The sequence below is a fragment of the Anticarsia gemmatalis genome, chromosome 23, assembly GCF_050436995.1.
Source record: "Anticarsia gemmatalis isolate Benzon Research Colony breed Stoneville strain chromosome 23, ilAntGemm2 primary, whole genome shotgun sequence".
Taxonomy (NCBI): Eukaryota; Metazoa; Arthropoda; class Insecta; order Lepidoptera; family Erebidae; genus Anticarsia; species Anticarsia gemmatalis.
Genome location: NC_134767.1, coordinates 6,666,256 through 6,690,561, shown reverse-complemented (window position 1 = coordinate 6,690,561; position 24,306 = coordinate 6,666,256). Strand labels below are relative to the sequence as shown.

At 34.4% G+C, this 24,306-nt stretch overlaps 3 protein-coding genes across 17 annotated transcripts in view; 1 reads left to right on the top strand and 2 right to left on the bottom strand.

The window, feature by feature from the left end:
- Positions 1-3,479: 3,479 nt before the first annotated feature.
- mRpS16 (mitochondrial ribosomal protein S16) lies at positions 3,480-4,560 on the top strand. The gene is made up of 3 exons (XM_076130195.1): positions 3,480-3,682; positions 3,829-3,988; positions 4,373-4,560. Exons 1-3 carry the CDS (start codon positions 3,566-3,568, stop codon positions 4,495-4,497), a joined length of 402 nt encoding a protein of 133 aa, XP_075986310.1. The 5' UTR covers positions 3,480-3,565; the 3' UTR covers positions 4,498-4,560.
- A 408-nt stretch (positions 4,561-4,968) lies between these two features.
- Positions 4,969-20,133, bottom strand: LOC142983265 (receptor expression-enhancing protein 5-like). 4 transcript variants are annotated; one of them, XM_076130192.1, is made up of 6 exons: positions 19,896-20,133; positions 19,590-19,822; positions 13,635-13,758; positions 8,716-8,803; positions 7,433-7,475; positions 4,969-6,208 (listed from the first exon to the last, which is right to left on the bottom strand). In XM_076130192.1, exons 1-4 carry the CDS (start codon positions 20,023-20,025, stop codon positions 8,721-8,723), a joined length of 570 nt encoding a protein of 189 aa, XP_075986307.1. In that variant the 5' UTR covers positions 20,026-20,133; the 3' UTR covers positions 4,969-6,208; positions 7,433-7,475; positions 8,716-8,720. The 4 variants fall into 4 exon arrangements, with proteins under 4 accessions (XP_075986307.1, XP_075986306.1, XP_075986309.1 ...); XM_076130191.1 differs by lacking the exon at positions 7,433-7,475; XM_076130194.1 differs by lacking the exon at positions 8,716-8,803 and having other exon boundaries at positions 19,896-20,132.
- Positions 20,134-20,710: 577 nt separating this feature from the next.
- The window catches only part of Mctp (multiple C2 domain and transmembrane region protein), a 237,975-nt gene continuing 234,379 nt past the window's right edge, over positions 20,711-24,306 (bottom strand). For 7 of the 12 annotated variants that reach the window (XM_076129853.1, XM_076129856.1, XM_076129857.1 and 4 more), the window contains one exon: positions 20,713-24,180. In XM_076129853.1, the coding sequence (XP_075985968.1) occupies positions 24,103-24,180 (78 nt within the window). In that variant the 3' untranslated portion in view covers positions 20,713-24,102. Of the gene's footprint in view, positions 24,181-24,306 lie in introns of all 12 variants that reach the window. The other 5 variants (XM_076129846.1, XM_076129847.1, XM_076129850.1 and 2 more) reach the window with 2 other exon arrangements.

Below are 24,306 nucleotides of genomic sequence, written 5' to 3'. Positions count from 1 at the left end.
CTCGTTTCCCGCGTCAGTGGGAACGCATTGTGCACTGGACTGCGCGACGGGTACGCGACCACTGAACGAAACGCCCGCCGCATCGATCGGCCTTCGGTTGCGCATGCGCGGAACTCGCACAACTAAGCGGCTCGAGCGCTACCGATTGATTCCCGGTCGGTGTTTGTCGCGCGACGGGATCGAGGGCGGCTGCCGCACAACTCGCCTCTAATTTAATTAACATGATATGATATTTTTGGATTCAATCAACCTGAATGTGATTATTTGTAATTATGGCGACAACATAACCAATTACGTTAAAATGGCCCGTGAGCGTGACGCGCCGATCGATGTAGCAGCGGGGGTACACTTTTGAAATTGTAATGACCTACCTGCTAATTTTGTTACAAACATAACTTCACGAGGTTTATAGGTCAAATATAAACAGAGTATTAGATGCATAATTGAATATCCGCGGTAAAGGTAAAGTAACAGGAATAAGTTCAAGCATAATTTGAACACCCACGCATCTCATTCTCAGGATTTTGCAGAACTTAATATTTCGTAGAACCTTTATAAATAAATCAACGCTCCGTAGACGCTATCTTAAGGCCATAAATCTTTAGAGGAAAAAAATGGACAAATTCGACGCCTCTTTATAATAAGGACAATTAATTATAAGTTCTGTCGCTCAAAAGAGCCTAGGTATCTATTTATAGACCTCTGTTTTCAACCACCCATTTCCCTAGAGCCATGTTTTTCAGCATTTCAGCGCTTAATAAAAGCGGTAGCACCGAGACGCCTCTCATCCCGTGACCCACTTACATTTTTTGTCTCTTTCTGTTGCGTTCGATACGTATATTGTTATCTCTCTTTATAGTAAGGTCGACTTATGTCGGTCAGAGGCGATGGTAGCGATCGGGAAGAGCCTAGTGATGTGGGATCGTATCGATGAAAAATGTTTCCGAGTCCTATTTACTTTTCTTTGTACGTGATCTCGCTTTGAGAATTTTCTTTTATTGATAAGTAGAGCAGTTCTGATGTAATCTAATTGGGAGAGCTGTAGCCAATATTAGCTGATATTGTTGCTATTTCTTAACTTAACTTTGATATTTATGTCAGCATTTTGCGTCTTATTTAATAATCTTGTGAAGCTATTATACAATAAGTTCATTATTTTATACTGTTTTTCCTTGGTTGCAATTTTATGATCTATCTTCCATTATTGAAGAACTTCGGTGAGATCTTTAGAAATTACAAAAAATTGAAGAACCGTTTAGGTACCTACTCATTATATTAAGTATCTCATTTCTAAATTGGATCGAAACAGAGCATTAGCTATAAGTTTTAGTATTTAAATAAAAGAGTTAAGTTTGAGAAATGTTTTCTCAGTAGGTATGAATAAAGAAATAAGTATTAGTCAGCAGTTAAGTACTAGTGACGATTACATATTCCTCGTCAAATATAGATTAGGTACAATTTAATGATCATAACGACAAGAAATACAGTCAAATTGAGACCTTCAACAGTCATTGACCCACACATTGCTTTGTAATTTACAGAGAATTACATTTATACTGTAATTTCAGCAGTTTCAGCGGCCGTCGACATGTATACGCAACACTACAGACGGCAGTCGGACGATGAATGAAAAGCGGAGAATCGCTAACTGTGCGCGCCTCGTAAAAAATTACCCGTCGTCGTCGTTCGGTCGCGGTCGTTAGTGGCGCCACCGTCGCAATACTCGCTCGTAGCGGCTCCTATTGGTTTACTCAGCTCTCTACGTTTATGAAATCCTGGTACACCCTTCGATTTAACAATACGAGGAAAAAAAATGATAAAATTTTACGTTTTACGGCCAAGGTAACTTTTGATTCTTTGAGAGTGCTTTTAATGGTATTGAGCGTGGTGTAATGACAGTCATCGCGGATGTTTAAGGCTATTGATATCTTATCTGGCGTAGACCTTTCGCTGCTACAGTGCTACGGCATTTCGCTGTCGACCTTCATTCACGTAGATTATATTATAAGGATACTGTTAGTGGCACAGGTGTGTGCTGGTTTCTGAATCTCTTAAAAGATGCCAATTATGACATAGGTATTTAATATTAATAGGTGGTACCTACAGTACTACTAAGTAAAGAACATTTTTTTGTGAATTAAGACTAAAATAGTGCTGCTCCTATGAAAAAAATTATTGTGTAAGGTAATCTGTACTACGGCAGATGTTTCTATAGTTACCTAGGTATTTAAGACATCAAGAAGATGCAGATAGATTGAAGATTATGAAAATGTCGTAACATCTCACTACGACCAACGACACCGGAATAGCTTGTGTACCTAATCACCATAAACGCAACTGAAAGCGTGAAATTACACAATAACCTGCGAGTTAGTGTCCTTGCTAAGTCCCTATACTTAGTTCTTTCTATTGCAAGCACTAGTTATGTTTTAAGGACTTGAAGATCGGTGAAATAAGTAGGTATCTATAGGTAGTAGTAGATGCCTACTTTTATCACTCATCAAGGTGATAAAAGTAGGTACGTAGGTAGCTTGTACGATAGGTGAGAATTAAAGACATTCCTTAGCAAATACAAAAAAAATATGATTATTCCCTTTGAAGTTATAACGAAGATTACGTTGCAAACGCAGTTTTACAGATAAGCAAATAAGTAACAGTAGTAACATAACTTTCTCTATGAAGCTACATAATTAATTATATCAGCTTAGCCTTTCTTCCAAGCTATGTTGGAGTCGGCTTCCAGTCTCACCGGATGCAGCTGAATACCAGTGTTTTACATGGAGCGACTGCCTATCTGACCTCCACAACCCAGTTACCTGGGATAACACGATACCCTTGGGTAAGACTGGTTGTCAGACTTTCAAGCTTCTGACTGCTGTTAACGACTGACAAAGATCTTCGAAATTGACAGCCGGGACCCACAATTTAACGTGCCTTCCGAAACACGGAGGAACTCGATATGTATAAGATGGTTACCCATCCACAAATCAACCTCAGCAAGCATGGCTTAACCTCAGAGATCTACCCGCGCGGCTGTTGTTAACTAAGCCACGAGCTCCTCTCGCTACATAATTAAATGAGACAATAATTATTTGTACTTACTTACTCGTTTATAATAACACGAATGGCTTGAAAGTTCTTAAACCAGATTCACAACTTTTTAATATATTATTATAAGGAGCAGTTTTTATTAAAGTCATTATTTCATAAGCTTGGATTTAAATTTCCCGCTATAATTGGTGACTTGACAATGACAATTTGACATACAGAAATGCGTTTAGAAATTCAGACATTTTGCTTAGAATGTTTAAAAATCTAATTAGTACTCATTGCTTGACACTGACAATTGTTATTTATTCGTATAATTTAAGATTATATTAACCTGGTGAAAATTCATTGTATTTACCTATGATAAAATTTCGATTAATCTTGAAATATCTATATATCTAACAATTCACCTTCTATGATTTCAGAACGCATTATTTTAAATCATCAGGATTTTGAGGTTATTTCAGGTTATATTGTTATTGTGCTACAATATTATCAATTTATCTAAATATAAACGATGTCGTTGCCTCCAGCCAGTGGAACTGGAAGATATTTCGCTAGGGCAGCTAAGTCTATTCGGCTGATTCGTCATGGATGTACCAACAGGCCATTTTTCCACATATCTGTTACTCACGTAAGTAGTCACGAACAAACATAATTAACACAATAATCGACACAAATCTAGGTATTCCTCAACTTTACTTATTTCCAACCTACTTTTAACTTTCACTAGTTCACAATTTCGTTAATTTTTAGAGGTTATATTTTTTTCTTTTTTAGCGAAGAAGAGTAAACACCCAGCCAGTAATTGAACAGCTAGGATCATTCGATCCTATGGCTAATGTGAACAATGAGAAACTAGTGGCTCTGAATTTAGAACGAATCAAGTTCTGGCTGGGGCAAGGTGCCCATGTTTCAAAGCCTGTAGCTGAACTATTTGGTGAGTGTTTGTACTTTTTATGTATTTTGTAAATTAATATTAAAATATAACTACTAAGTACCAACAAGTAAGAGGCGAATAATTTCACCTAGTTTAAAAAACTTTTACACATATTATTATACACTTGAACATTTAATGGGGAATGGAAAGCACATGAACATTGGTTCAGTACATTTTAGACTTATTGCAAACAGCCCAGTGTGATGGGACTTTATTTTATGACATGTGTGTTTTATTAAAGTACTAGTTATTATTATCTTTTTAGATGTAACATAAACATTAATTACTCCTATTGATTCACTGAATTATAATTTTTCTCTTGCATCAATCACTTAAACCTTATCGCAAACCTTATTCCCAATACCATGAAATTTTTATTTGCAGGTCTTTCTGGATTCTTCCCAATTCACCCTCGCTCATACATGGTGGCTTGGAGAAACAGGCGAACTGAAAGAGAAAATCTGGCAAAACAGGAAGCTGAGAAATCCACTGAAACTGCCTCACAATAGTCTGTTAATTTATTTTAGTTTACTTGTAGTTTATAATAAATAGATACCTACTTAAATTAATAATTGTTAATCATCACATCCTTAGTATCCATCATTATTGTTAAGCATTTGGAGTGAATGAAGCAAGAGTGTAGGTATTGCACAGCAGAGGTGGCATTATGTACATACATATGTATATGGTTAGCCAACACAAAAGATTACTGTACCATCACAGCTTCTAAGGCTGTGTTGCCTTAATCTTAGTTCATTTTAATTTGAGCATAGAATTTTAGAATTAGATATAGTTCAGTGATAATAATTAGAATTGAACCAATTGTTTTAATGTTAAGTAAGGTTACGTTGAAGAAAATCAGTGTTGATTGAAAATCAAAGCAATCACTGCCATAGCCGCCACTACTACTTAACGCCGTAAAGGTAACTTATTTAACTAACCCTTAAGACTACTGGAGGAGGAAAAATAAGTAAAACCAATTTTACAATGAATTCCTTTTATTACGTGAAAAAATGACAAGAATAACAATTCCTTGAGTGAATACATCAATGATGGCAGCCAAACTTTAAAGGCACATAACATGAATTTACATCACAAGCGTAAAACACGAAACACTTAAAAACTTGATTATACTACGTTAAAAACTTGGGGTTTTTTGCTGCCGGTATATGAAAAAACGCGGGCGGCCTCGGAAGCCTATATAATCTTAAAATTGTACAAAAATATTTCTATCATAATTATTTCTTGCTTGTATTTGGTTCAACAATAATTTTCTTGTTAATATGGCAACACTGTTCCGTATTTGGAAGCTGGCAACATTTGTAAAGTAACAATATATTCAACCTTCTATTAGACAAACTTAAACATGACAAAACTAACATTCCTTGAGCAAATATATAACCATAATCATGTGAGAAAAAATTAAGAAATTCATTGTTCCACAAAAGAGATCTTAATATAGGGAAACTAAGAAAACTAAGAGGGCTTTACTTACGCTTCTAAGGATTCAAATCCCTACAAGATCACACAAGCCAGGAAAAGATAGATTCAACTAATAATTTTAAAACTAGACAATATAAAAATGTGTCACGATTATAAACAACTTAACTAGTAATACAAGGTCTTTACAAATAAGTTTTTAAACCATGCCCTTTACCGGGTCAGAAGGAATTTTATACATATTTAAAAATAATAATCAAATAAATGTATAGAAGTTGTTTCAGCAACTGTTATGATGTTTTGTCAAAATAAAAACACTATAGATATTTCAAGTGTTCGAAAATAACAGTTGACTTGGTAACACTTCATTTATAATCAACACTCACTCAGTCATTTGTTAAAAGTCACATCAATAAAGTAATGTTAGAACCTACCTGATCATTTACCACGAAACACCATCTCATTGTCTCACTTGAGCGAGTCCTTTCTCAGATTGAGATTGGCTAAAGCTCTTGAGCATGGGTCCTCTCAGATTGAGAGGTATATCTACGGGAATGTTGATCACAAATGATTAATTGACGAAGCAGACGTCATTCCGGGTCTTCACCTTTCGTTTTTCTTAGTTTTTGTTTAAATTCATTTCAGTGATTGTGCTGCAAAGCTCGTGATAGAAAGCGGGTGCAGAAATAATATTTTGTACTTTCGCTCCCCACAAAATTTTATTTTATTTTAATATAGTTTAGTTGGTCTTTCTAACTGCATCGGCTACCAGGCGGCTGGCTGTGGAACGAGAAAGAAAAACGTTAATAACAATAGTCGAAAACATAATTTGTAAATCATAGCCCTGGTCTCAGTCAAGTAAATGAGCTCCATTACTAGTATCTTTCGACATATGGCATGGATCTATTAAATGGCTTCAGTGCAAGTTCAATGTATTATTTTATTTTAATATTTTGAGTATTTTTTATAATAATATTGAACTTTATTACACATACTGAATAATATTGAGAAATGGTGTTACCAACCACAAATATATTGCAAGCAAAACATATCAATATAACAATTACAGTTTGAGTGTATACTTATGTATTAAATACTTATTTGGTTCACAATATTAAGTTAGTTAAAGTACAATAATTAAATATACAGTTAATTTCTTAATAGGTTATTCTAACTACATTTGGTGATTAGTAAATACATTTTTAATGTGAATAAGCATCAGTTATAGATAAGGGATTAGTTAATTTATTTTTAATAATTGCTCATTTCGTATCGGTCAAAAATATATCTGGCAGAAAATACACCTACATCTTTAAAACTGGAAGAAAAATACGAACACGACTAGAACTTTTTCGAAAAAAAAAAGAAAAAAGACGAGCCTATGTAGCAAGTCTATTTCTTAAACCAGAGTAAGCATTTTTCCCACAATAAACACCAGCGAATTTTCCAGATTTTCCCTTCCCTCTTAGCAGTCACCTTATGGCATAGAGAACCTCAACCATTGCAAGACCAATAGTATTAATAGCAAATGTCCAACACACAACTTAACACTATGTACAAACGAAGAGGAAAAAGCGAAAAACATACGAAAATACATTTAAAATTACATAATATAATAATGTCTAAAATGAGTTGAGGAAAGTATATGTGGTGAGGAAATATAAAATATCAATAATCACTGATTATTTTGTTGTAATCATTCAGTGAAAAACATACTTCTATGGATCTAATTAAGTGACATTTCGAAACAAAGAGTGACTGTTAATCAGAATTTGAATCAATACATCGCTAAATATCTAAGTACAAATATAATTAAAAATGTACTTATCTACACAAGTATTTCAGCAACTTATAAAATGAATAGATCCACAACTTTTTCGGGTAGTTCAAACTAACAACCGATTTGATAATTTTGTATATTATTACTTTTAAACTATTATAATTATATTTCCTGCCAGATACTTCTTTATCATAAAAACTCATATTTCTCTTAAATTGACTTACCAGTGACGAATTTTGATTGTTATAACAGCTTAATCTTGTTTACCTAAAACGATTGATTGTGTTAGGAACAGGCAAACAGATATGGACTAAAGGAAATCTACTTTTGTATAGATTTTGAGGCTTTTGCAAGGAGTGGATGAGTATACCAGGGTTATGTAACACAATAACATGTTCAATAGTCTGTTTTCGTGTTACACAACACCTTAAAACAAAAGTGCTGCTAAATGTGAAAGCGTCTTCAAAAGTTGGTGAAAAAATAAATGCAACAAAAATACAAGTGTACGAAACTACAAAATGGAAAACAATAAAATAAAATCAACAATCGTACTTTGCATTGCAAAGCTATATAACTCTCTTGTTGACGTTAGTTAATTTTCAGTTAACCTTTTCATAGAATTCTCTATCCTGGTATTGGCACCTTGCACCAACCGTTGGACATTTGCTGTTATTATGTAGAAAGAGAAAATTAAGTTTTGAACTATTAGATACTACTCATTAGTAAATATACCTATGAGTCTTCAAATAGACTATAAATCCGCCCATAAACATTTCTGAAAGAACAAAACTACCCCCAATATTTTTATCTGCTATGTTTACCTTGAAAAGAACCCAATAGAACTTAGCCCACATTTACCACAAATAAACAGTCGAAGCCCCGTCAAAGAGATTCAGAGGACGTAGAATCTCTAAGGACTACCATCCAGAATTCAGACATACCCTCAAAAAATCCGATTTTTTTAAAGCCAACCATAAAATTTTGCTACAACTCCCAGAAGAATATTAACACCATGTTACGTCACAAACGAGCAACATAATATACGTTTAGGGTCGGTATCCGCGTGATCGGCGAGGAGAAACGAGAGACGAGACATCGAAATGGAGAAATGCAGTCCACATTTCTCCACTCCGTAGTGCCGTTTGTGTGACGCACTCAGCGGTCCTTTAATCAACTTTATTTTGGGATGTAAACATCGGGCTTGTGCTTGTTTCTTGCAGCACTTGTCACACGTCTTTCCTGATTCACTGCACTTGGTACAGTAGCCTGCTAGCTCCGTCGCAGCGCTCCGACTCCACTGGTTGTCGCCATGCACCCCGTCTACGAACAATACGTCTCCTATCGTCGATGCTAAGCGGAGAGGAACTTGCTAAATCCCTATAGTAGTAATATCTGCCGTTTCCTCTCCCCTTTGCTGGATACCGGCCCTAATATGCAATACATATTATACGTGCGCATATATACCCATCGCCATGCAAAGCTTGCAGCGATAATTCACATTGTATACCTGCTTTACAGATCTTTGAAGGCTTTTTCGAACGCTTTCACGGTTTTATCTTTAAGTTTGGTGGCGTCCTTGACAATCTTATCCAGATCTAGAATTTAGAAATTGATAGCGAATGTTACTTGCCAAAATTGAGACAGACCAAAATGATGCCTACATATTCGTGCTGTTAAATTTTGACTCAGATCTTGTTGTAACTGGATCTAATTTATGATAACTACGTGTAGGTGTAGCCGGGTGAGTAAATTTTGTGCAGTAAAGCTGATATTATTAACAAACATTGATATCACGGCGTACTGCATACTCGCAATAACACTATTTTATCAGATATTTCCTTCCATATAAATAAAATCTCATTCATTCATCTCATGAGTAATTGTTTTTTTGTATTTGAACATATTAAAGTACGAGTATTAAGTATAGACACGGCTATTAGATTTTGATATAAACAGTAATTTCTCTACATACACAATTCTAAGAAGTTGTTGTATAAGTCAACACTACAATCAAGATTACTGACTTGGCACAGATACAATTGAAGCCCACACTAAACAAATCTTTCTAGACTGCCTAACTGGATATTATTCGATATCCATACTATTTTATCTTTTTTACAGACCAACTATTCATTTATTTGGAATTTTGCCAATACTAGGACTTTCTCTTAAAATATAGTAAACGAATTCTCAGTATTGCGTATCCTATAGTCGATTATTTTATATGAAGGTCATAATGGATCCAGCCGAAAAATAAATATTGAACGGGATCACTAGAATAAATCTAAAATACGCATTCCCCTGTAACTTTAGAGGATATTTTCCATCCCCCATTTGCAACTGCTCCCGGGAAATTCCCAAAATGGCCGAACCCAAGCATATATCTAACTAAAGCCAATTTTACCCGGTAAAACCCCACATGCAAAAACGTCCTATTGATTTTACCCCTTAATCCATGTTAATATACAGGGTGTAAACGACAGCCTACCGAAAACGAAAAAAAATGACTTTAGACACGATTCTGGTGCTTATGGCGTTGAAAATTTTCATCGGTTTTTTCTTGATTTTTCCGATTTTTTATGCGTTTTTTTTTTATTTTTTCTGGTATTATTTCGTTAATACTACACAATGCAACATGAATATGAAAAAAAAACCGTCATATTACTGTTTTTCACAAAAAACAGCAATGGATTAAAACAACGCGACGTATAAATTCGCTATCAGCTGTTCGGCCAACGACACCGCGCCGGCGGCGGCCGGCCGCGACGGTCGACGTCACGCCGCTTACCTACGCGCGCCACACAGACACGATTACGCACACAGCTGTCAACCTCACACTCACTAGTATGCAGCGTTACTTAGTATTTGTTCTATGTTAAAAATGAAAATTACATAATTATCCCGCTCTCCGATAAAAGGTAAATTCATAAGATTTAAAATGTGTGATATCTTATTATTACACGTACAAATACATACAGAACAACAAAAAATCCTATTGATATTCTTTAGCGCTATAAAAATCTCTAATAAACAATTTAACATGTATTGTCGCTTTGTTCCATTTGTTCTTGCAAAATTCTATTCGATATTTACACGCTCATTCATACTTCATACAAGCGCGGTGCGACTCGAAAAGTAGATGGCCGTAGTGACGCGTGACGCCGCGACCGCGCGTGGATGTTACATAGATGGGATGCGGCAAAATGGATGCTAAGTAATTCTCCGGGCATTATGAATTATGATAAGTTAGTTTCTCTGATAAGAATATTAATGGATATTGATTGTTATCATTGTTATGTACCTACATTTTTTATGGTTTAATTAAATAAACGTTTCGTGTTTATTTTATTTACTTTAAGCTGATTTTATGTTATAAATATCAAAGTTTTTTAAACTTACATCAATAATGTTTGTAATGTTATTTGGTATTTGAATAAAACTACAATGCAACCAGTAACAACTGTGACAAGTAAAAATAGTAATGCCACATCAATATTTTATTGAATCTAATCTCTCGCTGGGATCCTAACTCGTCGCTCGTCATCAAATCGGCGGCGCGCGTGCGGACGGCGCGGAGGGAGCGGGTGGCGCGGGCGAGGGGCGGCGCGAGTGAGCGGAGAGGCGCCCGCGCCGGCGGCTCTCTTTGATCGATAGTTCGAGCAATTCGCTCGCGGAAGACGGAAGCTCTTTACCGGTGTCGTTCGTTATGTCCTATTCGTCGTGTCGTGTGTGAACTGCTGTTTATTATTACTTGTTATTGTTCCGGTTTTGAGTTGTTGGTGTTTTATTGTTATTATTTTTGTTGTTATTGTTTTCAAAGTGCAGTTGTGTTCGTAAATAGGAAGAAATGTTGATGTGTTATGTATGGTGAAGCACGTGGAAGTGCACGGCGTGCTCTGCACCTGTACGTCCGGATCCAAAGGTACTCAAACTCTCGCCATACACCAGGTATTTGCGTGTTGATAGACATTGATAACAATTTGTTTTAGCACTTCCTTATTATTGGTTACGTTTTGCTATTATTGTTTGATTTCACGTAAGCCAAGTAGGTACCTACCTACTTACAATTTTACTATGAGCTATTGTAACATACGGGCCTACTTACGATACCATAAACGATACATAAGATTTATTATCTAATGATAGCGTTGCATACTAGTGAGCGCATAGACGTGGTGGTACGCGTATGTACCTACGACGCGTCGCGACATGTCGTCGCTCAGCGCGCCGCCGCCGCCAGAAATCTCGTAGGCATGCGCGGAGATACATCGCGTTGTTCACTATACATTGAACGCTCAAAAATGACTAACTCGGGAACCAATCATTTCCGAGAAATATCGTTGGAGTAAATTTCGCGCATACAGTGTCACAAACTTACCAGTAAAGTTTTCGGTTAGCTGTCATTTACACCCTGTATACCAATATCCTCTCATAAGGACCCTGTACCATGTTCTAAAGCATTTTTTTGCATTTTCTTCTTTTACGTACTAATTGTATGGATTTATGGAATCTAACACTGCACCTAACTTAAATTACAACAACTTTACCTACACGTGCCCAGCGATATGGAACGAATGACTGTAGAGGTGGGGGGAGGGGGGGTAAAGTCAGGTAACCGTTTATCGGGCCTATGATTGATGGTAGGGGTCACCTAGAGAGTCTATACGCATGGTTTATTGATTCAAAGATTTGTATAACCCGTGGGGTAAATAAAAAAGACATTTTTTATTGTTTACGTTCGCGCGGTAACACCTTTGCTTTAAAAAGATGAGGCTGAATGGGCTTTGTCAGAGAAAAATACTAGTCAAATATTAAATTTGGTTCTATGCGTATAAACTCTAAACAAAAAAGGAAAAACAACACATTAATTTATACATACTTTATAGGTTCCGGTTCGGGTATTGGATTCGCAAAGACGTACTGTCAATCGCTCCTGGATTTTATTGAATAAAAGTGATAAAAATAAGTGCGTAAAAACATTTACAAGTAATAGTCGCTAAAAATCTACGCGAAAATTGGGAAAATAAAGTGTAAATAGATAGTACCGAATAAACCAAACTAATTTTGAGGTTATACAAAGCGAATCAGAACAAGCAAATTTTTAAACAATTGGCCAGTTTTATCAAGATTTGAATAAAACTTTACAGACATATGCCCATAAAAATATTATCGTGATGGGTGACTTCAATGGTCGAATTTGTGAACGCCGACGGGACGAGGATACAATTATAGAGCCATATACATACAGCGCAAACCCTAGAAGCAGGAATGGAAAAATGCTCATGGACTTTGGAATTGAAAATAACTTGATCATATTAAACACCATCTTCAAGAAAAAGAAAAACAGAATGTGGACATGGTTGTCAACCGATGAAAAATCAAAAAACCAAATTGACTTTTAGTCCATTGAAATGTTACAATTTTAGTGTCGAATATTGCATTTCTTAGAGGACGCAATTTTACTTTTGGAACATGTAGGTGGGGTCTATAGAAGCTTAACTTGAAGTTTGTGGGGTCGCCACCCTTGTCCCCCGGCCGCCATCTTGGAAAAGGGGGTGGAAACACTTTTTTCGCTTTATCTCGGATACTATGCGATATGCAATAAAATTGTAAAAGCATAATTTGTAGCAAATAATTTTACCCACAAATATGTTTAAGAACTTTTTGCCCTAAATTTACAATTAATGATGATGAATGGTGACGATCAGAGGAGGCCATTGTCACCTGGCAAACGGACACGCAGAAGTAGAACAACTAAACAATATACGAATATTAAGAAAATACCGTCATGTCCGAAAAGAGCCTATAAATAAATGAATAAATAATTGTTTCTGCTCCCGGGAAATTCCCAAAATGGCCGAACCCAAGCATATATCTAACTAAACCCGGTAAAACGCCTCATGCAAAAACGTCCTATTGATTTTACCCTTTAATCCATGTTATTATATACCAATATCCTCTCATAAGGACCCTGTACCATGTTCTTAAGCGTTTTTTTGCATTTTGTTATTTTACGTACTAATTGTATGGATTTATGGAATCTAACACTGCACCTAACTTAAATTACAACAACTTTACCTACACGTGCCCAGCAATATGGAACGAATGACTGTAGAGGTGGGAGGAGGGGGTAAAGTCAGGAAACCGTTTATGTACGGGCCTGTGATTGATGGTTGGGTCACCTAAAGAATCTATACGCATGGTTTATGGGTTCAAAGATTTACGAAACCCGTGGGTAAATAAAAAAAAGAGTTATTTTTTTCTTTACGTTCGCGCGGTAACTGCGTTGCTTTAAAAGAGACGCGGCTGAATGGCTTTTAATAGAGAAATATACTAGTCAAATATTAAATTTAGTTCTATGCGTATAAACTCTTAACAAAAAAGGGGAAACATCACATTAATTTATACATACTTCATGCTACATACCAGAGTTAGCGATGTCATCGATGCGGCCGTGGTGCTTGAGGTAGTAAGGACGGATGATGCGGTGGTAGATGACCAGGGAGCCGTTGAACTCGGTCGGTAGGTAGCACCAGATTATGAAGATGCACTGGAGAAGAACAAACACGTACTTATAACAAACAAATCAAAATTTTTATGTATAGATTTAGATGGTGGTACAATTGACGCAAGTCATCGTAATGGTTCTTTAAATTGACGACGTCAAGAGCTCATTAACGTTTCACCTAAACTATTGTACTGTTTATAAGTGACTATCTTTGGGAGCATTAGAATTCTGGTTTCTAAAAGCGTAGCCCGTAACTTAGATATCTATCTACTAAGGTGTACCAAAATAGCTTATAAAACAAAGTATACCAAAACAGCTGATTAAACAAAGGATTCAAAGTCCAGAAGTCGAAATATCTGACCCGGAACCTTTTTTTATCAACGTTATGACGCAGAAAGGATGTTATTGGTTTATTCTAATACGATTCCAGGGCAATACTACATTAGATATTATTAGTAACTACCTGACCCGCGCAACTTCACTTGCGTCACATAAGAGAAAATGGGTCAAAATTTTCCCCGTTTTTGAATCATTTTTTATTGCTACTCTGCTCCTATTGGTCGTAGCGTAATGATATATAGCCTATATCCTTCCTCGATAAATGGACTCCAAATCGGAATAGTAATTCCTGAGATTAGCGCGTTCAAACAAACAAACTCTTCAGCTTTATAATATTAGTATAGATGAGCAGTTTCACCTAAGATAAGGAATGTGTGATGTACTTAAAAAGATTGTGAAAGATTTTTATAGATTGAGTGAATAGACAAGTAACATATTCACATACCTTTGTACTTATAACAATGAGATTATTAGATATCTTTGTTAAACTAGACAACTATAGTAAATCGTGATAAGATTACTGTCATAGCTAATGTTATAATGTTTCAGTTCATATTTCAAAGAGTACTTGCATGACTAGCGATTTCATTCATACTATATTTACTCTAAGGTCATAACAATGGTTCATCTATTATACCTCCAGTATCTCTATAATTCTTGACGTAATAGGTTAATTATAACGTTTACTCTGCTCGCTATGGACTGTTGATTCCGTGATACATAATATGGTTTTAACCGTTATATTTTAGAATATAAATGGACAATAACCAGTAGAACCTGTTGTCATTACTCTAGACAGGGACATCATTCCTGCCTATATGAAAGACGACGAGTTTAGGAGATGATAGTAAGGCACGAAAAATTACAATTCTAAAGATTTATTTTCTTGTTATTGACTATTCTATTGAACAAAATTAAGGTTTATAAGTACGTTAAATTAGAAATCGGGACTCGGAAACCCATCATGCCTCCTTGCTCTATAATAATCACTTATAATAAAGTATGTTTTGATGCCTCATTGCGTTAATTATTGAAGTTTTACTATAAGACTTATCAATGCATAACTGACAGATCTAAGTGTACGTACAAAAACGTCACAGGCTGTTTTACGCAAACCAATATCAATCAAAATGAATGACGATAACTTCTTCAGAAGAAAACCTCTTCAAAAAGCAATTACGCTAGTAATAACGTCCACGATAAGGTGATGTAAATAAGTAAAGCGTTGATAGCGTTAGAGACAATGGCTAGACGTTAATGACCGTGATGAACAATCAACACCTGTGATAAACTGAGCTTGATTATAATAATAATATGTGTTATTGAATATATGTGTCTGGACCCTTAATAATTATGAAAAGGCTTGGAGTTCTCAAGATCCCAAAAAAAACTATCATATCTAACGTTCACGTGAATACAACATAATAATGTAAAAGAAAATCGGAATGAACATAAATATGTCGCGGTTAAACCCGAATACTGTTTTCAAATGCTAATAACATAATGCATTTTAAACAGGAAATAATATAATGTATTTCTGCAATCACAACCTGTTACTGTAGGTACATTTATTTATATGCAAAATTGTTTTATTCGAATTTTCCTACTATCCTCCAACATTTAAATTCTACAGGAAAAACCTATCTCATTCCGGGAATTTACTGAATACCTGCAGTGCAGCAGTTAAGGGTTAAATTTGTACTCAGGCTTAAGTACAACTCTCGGTCCTGCCACACAAGTCTTGAACTTGAACGAACGAAATATGGATTTAAGGGCATAGCCATCTAGATTAGTAGTTATCTTTATACCATGCCAAGGGATACCTATTATTTCGCGTCGTCTACATAGACTTCAAGTTAATAGTAACTGCGTTATGTAAAAATAAATGGTTAAATTGAAATTCGTTAGTCCCACTAGATCAGTGGTTACCAACCTGTAGTCCGCGGACCACCGGTGGTCCGTGAAAATCGAAATATGGTCCGCGAATGATTATAAATTTTCTGACGATAATATTACACATTATTTTTTATATACTTACATAGTGGTCCCTGCTAACAAGAATAATATAAAAGTGGTCCCGGACTAAGAAAAGGTTGGGAACCCCTGCACTAGATAGACAATGGCATTCTTAAGAATACACTAGTGTTAAGGGTTATCAGTAGTTAGGTGGGTTCATGCAGAAAACATGTAGGTACCCAATATATTTGAAGGCATTCTGTTACTTAAGTCATTAGTGGCATAAGTACTTCAGGATGTATAAGTGATCTTATCCTTTAATCCATAAATAAAAAGTACAATAACCCTACAATCAGCATGACAACAGAAAATGTTTTTTTTATTTATCTTTGCGATAAAAAAGTGAATCATCTAAAAACTGTGTCATGACTGCAATTAACATTTAGTTTCGAACTATTAGATTATATCAGATTGTGCAATAGTTGTTATTCCAGATAGCAATATTCTAGTAGTTTTTAAAGGAAGCATAATACGTAAAATTATTTATAATTTTATTATGTAATAAAAAAATATTTAGGCAGACATGTCAGAAGAGTCTAAGGACCAGATAGTGGTGAGTCTAAGTAAGCGTCGGTCAACGTATGTGTAAGATAGTGACAAGAAAATTATCATAACATCTTTCAGTGTGGCCTAAAATTATAAAATTAATTTATCAATCACTAGTTTTTTATCAGTCATCATCAGTTGGACATTCTCAAAACGTTTATTGCTTTAAGTCATGATGAACCATATTATATGGTTATACCTGCAAATATGCTTACTTCATCCTCAAACTCAACTAATATGACTGAAAATATGAGTCTGTGAAACTGTGAACCACTACAAATTTAACAAATGAACTCTATGATCAGTGTTTCAAGAAGGAGGGATAACAAAAACCTAGTACTTCAAAAACATCCCTGAAAGAAACTAAATAATCTAGACCAAAACAAAGACTTGCTAGAAGCCAAATAGCCACAGATGTTCTTGTTTTCAATTCAAGTACTGATTGATATTAATGCAGTAGATGAATTGAAATTACCTGTTATTGATGGCAGTTTCTTATGACCAAGTATTACATCATAACACTATACACACACCTATTTGTTTTTTGCCTTTTACAAGGTAAGATCGTCTTAATGAGTCTTGTAGCTGATGAAAATCTGCTATTTGTAACAAATGAATTTGTATGATTTTATTTATGAACTACCAAATGAACTATATTTGCTTTACTAAATTACTGCAATGCAGATAATTGTTTTTGGTATTTACACTATGACTTAGGTATATCTGTAGTCTAATTAAGTGCTAACAAATAAAGTATCAGTTGAACAGAAGGCCCAGAAAGAGATGGTGAGATGAGTTGGACATACTAAAGATTGGCCTCAAACAGATACTAAAGAATGGCCTCAAATAGCTTCAGACAGAGATATGAAAGGAAAGGGAGGCCTTTGCCCTGCAGTGGGACAGTATGGGCTGATATAAAATAAATAATATCTATGGTGATAAATAATATCTATGGTGACAACAATATTGTACAAGTTTGTATTGAGACAATTAGTAGACAATAGTATTTTTTTCCTACTCAGTTCTTTATTACTATGTACTGTGTATCACAAAGCAGATATTTTCTAATAGTCATCGGGTGAACACAAAGTCCACTATGATGTGCAAAATGATTCACTAAAGTAGTTGCACAATAGTACTCACAAGTCTTTTGTTACTTAAACAATTTCTAAATAATAATATATGCAATTTTGCTTAAAATTCAAACTTACTTCTGCATGCATATTTTTGCAAGTCATTGTTATATAGTTATGAATAGTTTACTTTTTATTACCAAAAACTATTATTTCATACTTTTTAGATTTTCTACAGAACTACCTAGTTTATTCATAAGCGAATGTACTGACATTTTTCACTTTTCAACTCCAGACAGCCACAATGAGTTTCTATCTATTTCAATTATTTCTTTCTAAACAGAAACATATTTTTATCATATCATATTGTTGATGTCTTACAATAAGGTTAGGTGCATAGTAATCATAACTGGCAGTCCTGTATGACAAGATGTATAGATGATAATGAGGCAGGGGATGTTTGTAAGGATTGTATCAAGTGGTGTTTGGTCTCTGCCTACCAATGTGAGAAATAAGGTGTGATATTATGTATGAATGATATTTTTTTATCTTATGCCTGTACAAGTTAACTAGATTATCTACACCCACACAATTATAATTAACATGGACATGACCTTTCAAAGGTCTTTATGATAAAGTTCATTCATATTTCGTTGAAGGTGATTTATGATTCACAAAATTAATACATATGCTTGTTTAAAAACATATGTCTCTAGTGTTGAAACAATATTAAAAATGTACCTACATAAAGGTGTTTTTAAAACCAGTAAAAGGTTAATTCTGATACTAGTTTAACCACTTTTGTCATTACTTGCGGTTACCATATCAGTTAAACTACAATGTCATTAAAATGAGTTGGTATATATTTTTCTGATAAGCTTTATAGCTGTATATAAATCTGTTTGTAGGTATATGAGGTATGGTTGCATTTAGTAAGGTAAAATGTAATTTAATTTTGTGAAGGAAAATGTAACTCAGAGAACATAAAAGGTGAATAATTTAGCGAATGAATTTTCCTTAAAAATATCAATTGAGAAAAGATCTTAATAATCAAAGCATGCACTTCTATAAATAAAATATAGAAAAATTAAGTTCATTCCTGTCTTACATTTCGCTATTTTTTACTAACATGTAAATGGGGGCTAAAGTTCAAACAGCAACATTCTAATTATTATTATCTGTGAAACACTGCTATTGGTAATTAATTACAAACAAATAAATTGTTTGTGTGTTTTCTAATTAATGCTTAATTAACATTATGGAGTACTTAGTCACAGTGACATAGTAAGCTAACCTCAATAATGAAAAATTGGTTCATGACTTTATTATATAAGCAATGTAAGTACCTAGTTTAATTAGCTCAGGCATGTTACAACACCTACTCAAACAAAACTGATAAAATATTGTAACATTTCCAAAATTTATGACTATACTGATATTGAACTTGATCTTATCATGACTGGCTGGAGATAAAATGCTATGTGTCATGTAAAAAAAAGATATGAAGAAAAAATGTGTTTAATTGTTACCAGCCGGTCACATTGATAAATGGATGCAATGCATCAATGAGACTATTCTCAGGCATATCACTCTCTCATTTTATCATAAAAAGTTATGAAATTACAACATTAAAGATAAGAATTAATCTTAAATGTGAACAAGGTCACAAACATTACACTTTCATTGTCAGAGTGAGAAGGCAAAGGAACATTCTCAACAGCCAACAAGAATGCAATGTGGCACTTCAACACACATTTTTTTTTATTATAAAGAACAATAATTTTGTAATTACCATATTTTGTAAATGAGTTGGAATAATCATGAGTATAACTTTTACTTACGATCTCTTAACTACGTTCGTGAGAACACGCGTATGCAACATATGGAAAGATCACTAACCTTTACAAGCCAGTAAAGTGGGAACCAACCCACAATGAAGTCCGAAAAGTATTCTACTATGGAGAAGCAGGCGTACACGACCCAATATGTCAGCCATTTAGTGTCATCGTCTTTTACTGGCGACTCCAAGGCTTTCATCGACATATACGCCGGGTACACGAAACCAATCGAATTGCATATCAATTCAGCTCCAAACCCGAACACTAAATATAAACCGGTGAACGCGACCAAACCTGCACAACACAAAATAAACGTCAAAACCACCGCTAAAGATATAAATAAACGTGAAATAAAAAACTAACGTACCGACGAAGATGTACACTCGGTTTACGCCGGTTTTCTGTTCAGCCTGCTCGAAATATTTCGTCCATGGTTTGCCTTTGTCGTTGAGGTTGCGCTCCAAAGTGTCTTTGTACTCTTGTAATTTGGAAGCCATTGTGGTAAATGGAAATAGTGTGTTTCTGCTCTGGAAATTATAAGTTGGCACTTGGGCAGACAATCTACGACGGCTGCTCGTTGACAAGTTAATGACAGTAAAATAATGGCGGCTCCAACATGTACGCGGTATTGCCAGTATGAAATTGAAATGTACCCAGAAGACGGTAATAATTAAGATTTTTTCGTTTAACTTTACTAATTCCTCTCAATAATAACAACTAATACAGATAATATCTAGTTTATTTCTTCAAATATTAAATAATATTAATAAAAGGCGAATACTGATCTTACCGATTTAACTTGATTTACCCAAAAAGGAAATCACGTCTCAATGTTGCTAGTTTAAAATAATAAGAAATTATTGCCATACTAAAGTAACTTTTAAATTGAGCCACAAAGATTTTGAAGAATTTGATTGACAAGGTGTTTTGTAATCGGACATTAACCGACACGTAAATAGACACGTCGTATATTCGAATGTCGTGGAGCTTAAAAGAGAATAATGTGAGTGATTCAAACAAATTTAGTCATGTCTGGTGTTTTATTGTTTGGCGAAAATCATAAATATTTTCAGTATTGCTAATGCTAGTTGTAAGAAGTAATTAGGTATTTTGCTAAGTGAATAATATTATGCTTATTTTTGCAGAAAACGTAAACCAGAATATTAGAAAGAACACATTTAGGTAATGGCTTCCACTGATAAATTACTGCCATAGGCCGGGGCCATGCGTTCTTACGAGCTACTTACTTAAAACTTTACCAATGGTTGCTAAATACTGTGGTAATAACGATTGGTTTGGGTGTCATGCGGTTGTCGATCATCAGGTCTGAGGTTCGATTACCTGATTGGATCATAATAAAATAAAACACACACAATCTTCTCAATATTTTTTAATCTTTTAAAATATGAAAAGCGTTAACATTATTATCTTTGTGCTTCATAAAAATAATATTTGTTCGATACATTGAAAATGGACTCGAGGTAGGTATTATATATTTTGATTAGCTATTAATCTTAAGCAATAATATCGACCTCTCTAGAAACAAACAAACAGTCAACAATAAGTAGTTAGATCAAATTTCAGGTAGACAATTAGGTTAAATTGTAACCCAGGGTACTCTCTGAGGTATAAACGTTAACGCTTAGTACGGTTTCAGATTTCGTCCTTTTATATTTTGTCTCTTTCTATTCTGTTATTTCTATGTTACATAGATAAAGACAACACGTAAAAACCAAATTACTACGTTTTTAAACAGAGAGTACCCAGGTAGGCAGATCTTCAACATCTACTATTTTCCCAAAGTTACAACCGGCCTTTGCTTCGGAGGAAATATTTTTTACTAAAGATATAAGAGGGAAGAAGCCATCGCTTTTCGAAGATTTGGCTCAGTACCAGTATTTTAACTGTGTATGTACTTTAACTATAAAATTAGTGGTGACTAACTAACTAACTTATTATTTTTTTATTTCGGAAATTATTAATAGGTAAGCAAATGAGTAAGTAGGTAGGTACTTATTTCATGGATTTGCTTGCACAAAGGCTGGCGATAACTTTCGGATCGTGATGCATGTAATTAGTTAGACATAAGGCAGCTTAGCCCACCTCTTCTTTTTCATTTAATGAGAATTGACAAGCCCTAAAACAATTCAGAAACAAGAATATTTTTATAGTCTCACAATATACATAGACAAAATAGATTTAAGTCGTGCAGAGTGCATTGAATTAAAGATATGTCATGTGCAAGCAGTGCGTGTTCTACAAAAAAAAATCTTAACGTTTAAATTAGGAACGCAGTCGAGAAGCGAATGACTAGGAAAACAATGTCTGTTAATTACTCGTTGGCAAATGTCCAAATATTCAAATATCTCGACTTTTTGTCTTATTAATGAAAGAAGACATTATCAAAAGAACATTTTATACGAAAAGTAATAAAAACTAGGTGGCCTAGACGACAATAAAATATTATCATTGCATCAAACGCAGTGAATGTACTCTGTGGTAATTGCCCTAGATTTATTTCTGTTATGTAATTTTATGCAATGCTCGGAAACGATTGAAGCAAATAGTATTGGAACACATCGAGATTTCTTAATTTTTTCATTAGCTACGTTATTTATAGGTCAACATAGTATTTTCATAAATAGATATTGATATTTTTTTAAATATGCTAAGCCATAAGCCCGCACATAGAGCAAACATCACTTTTTAAATTTAAAATTAAATTGGCAAGATTATGGGTATAATGGTGGGTAGGGATGAAATCACAGATTTTTTTATTACGTGGGATTATTTGTGCATGATTTTGTGCGTACACATTGTGACAAGGAGTTATAGGGTAGAATGATAGACATTGAAAAATCTTCGTTTATGTATAGTGGTCACGGATAGAGATTGAATATAGAAAAACAGTTATAAGTGACAATCTAACACTAAACTAGATATAGATTACAAATTGGAATGAGAAACCAGCTAAAGAAATGCTGAAATAGATTTTTTTGTTAATCATCTAGGACAAAAGTACAAACACGATTTTCTATCTAACTTTTTGAAGTAGTTTAATGAGATTGGTCTCAGTCTTATACTATATTATCATGTAACGTGTAAAGGAATGAGCTATGATGGTTTTACTCTTTTATAAAAAAACATATTTAAAAACATCAACACAACAATAACATTTGTTACAAAAATGGCTTCATTAAAAAATCCTATCTACGTGTTTAATATAATTTATGGATTTTATACAATTTGGGACTTAAATGCAACGTCTAACGAGGAATTGGAGCCGTGTATAATGTAAAGATAATCTTATTTATATGTACCGAAAGCTCCATTTATTTACATAAACATTAACGTACTGTAAACTCGTTTAGCGCACTGCCAATAGATTTTTATTTCTCTCTAAATATTGCTCTAAATAGATTGGCAGTCGCTCGCGAGTTTACAAAGTAGCAGACAAACATTTACTTCTAATTCAACTAGCACATTCTAGCTAAACATTTGGAAAACAATGGAAGAATTTATTTACCTACCGACATACGCAACATTAATATTGCTTTAATTTTAATCGTAATATTTGGTGTCATTGTTTTACAAAATAACAAAGAAACATGTCATTCACAGATCATTCAAAATCACAGACTTTTCGATAAACTAACAAACTTTTATGACAACACATTTTGTGACAAAACAAAGTTTTCTTAAACAGATCATGTGACAATTAAATAAAGTAACAGAATAAAGTAAAATTACACTTTAAGTTATAATAAATAGGAAAGTTATATACTACCTAAGTATATTATTATGAATATGTAAATATTTTTTATTTAACACCAAAGTTTGACTTCCATTTGTTCGCAGATATGAATAAACAGACAGCAGAGTGTTTCCTCTGTAATAATATTGATAAATAGATTACATTTTATAGATAGATGCAGCAAAAATAACATGTAAATAATGCTTTAAAAATAAAGCCAGCTCTTTGTTCCTATCACACCACAGGACAGATAATAAATATAATTTTAATACAATTATACCTTTATGGTATTTGCTACATGAATATCGTTGAATCCCCTTATACCTTTACCTACTTGCACTTGTGTCACTAAAAATAAAATTGTTCATTACAAATACATAAACATATTAAACGTATAGTAAATTGATTTCTGTTTTATTTATTTGGTATTTGCAGCCAGATATTAGCCCTGTAAAAAGTGCTCCAGACATTCAAGACTACACAACTGTACGTTAAAGTAAACCGATTCACTTTCCGTTTTTAGAAGGAGATAGCAACACAGATTATATAGCGCTATCTCTTTCCCACAGTAGGACTGATCGCTTTTGTATGAAATTCGATCTTATGCTTTAGATTAGGTATTTTGTAGCTGAGATAAGTAAAGAGGGATTCATCGATGTCTAAAGTTGCACCATTTGATAATCTCAAAACACCAGATTTTTTCTATTTCACTGTATCGGGCGCACGGTTGTGCCACCGCCAAGTTTCACTACTATTTGTCCTTATTGCTGAGGTTTTGCACGTACAATCGGACGCGGTGTCGGATTGCTTTGGGAGACTGTTACGAAGCTTTGTGCTTCTTTCTCGCATCTCGACGGTGTTCGCTCTGCGGATGGGGCTTTAGTTCTCTGCAGTCCAACTGGAAGAAAATGGTCTATTAGTTGAAGAGATAATTATATCACAATGGCCTAGCCAAGCGACAATTAGGACACACTAGACCTTGGTGAGTTTATAATATAACATAAGTAATGTTGATTTACTTTCC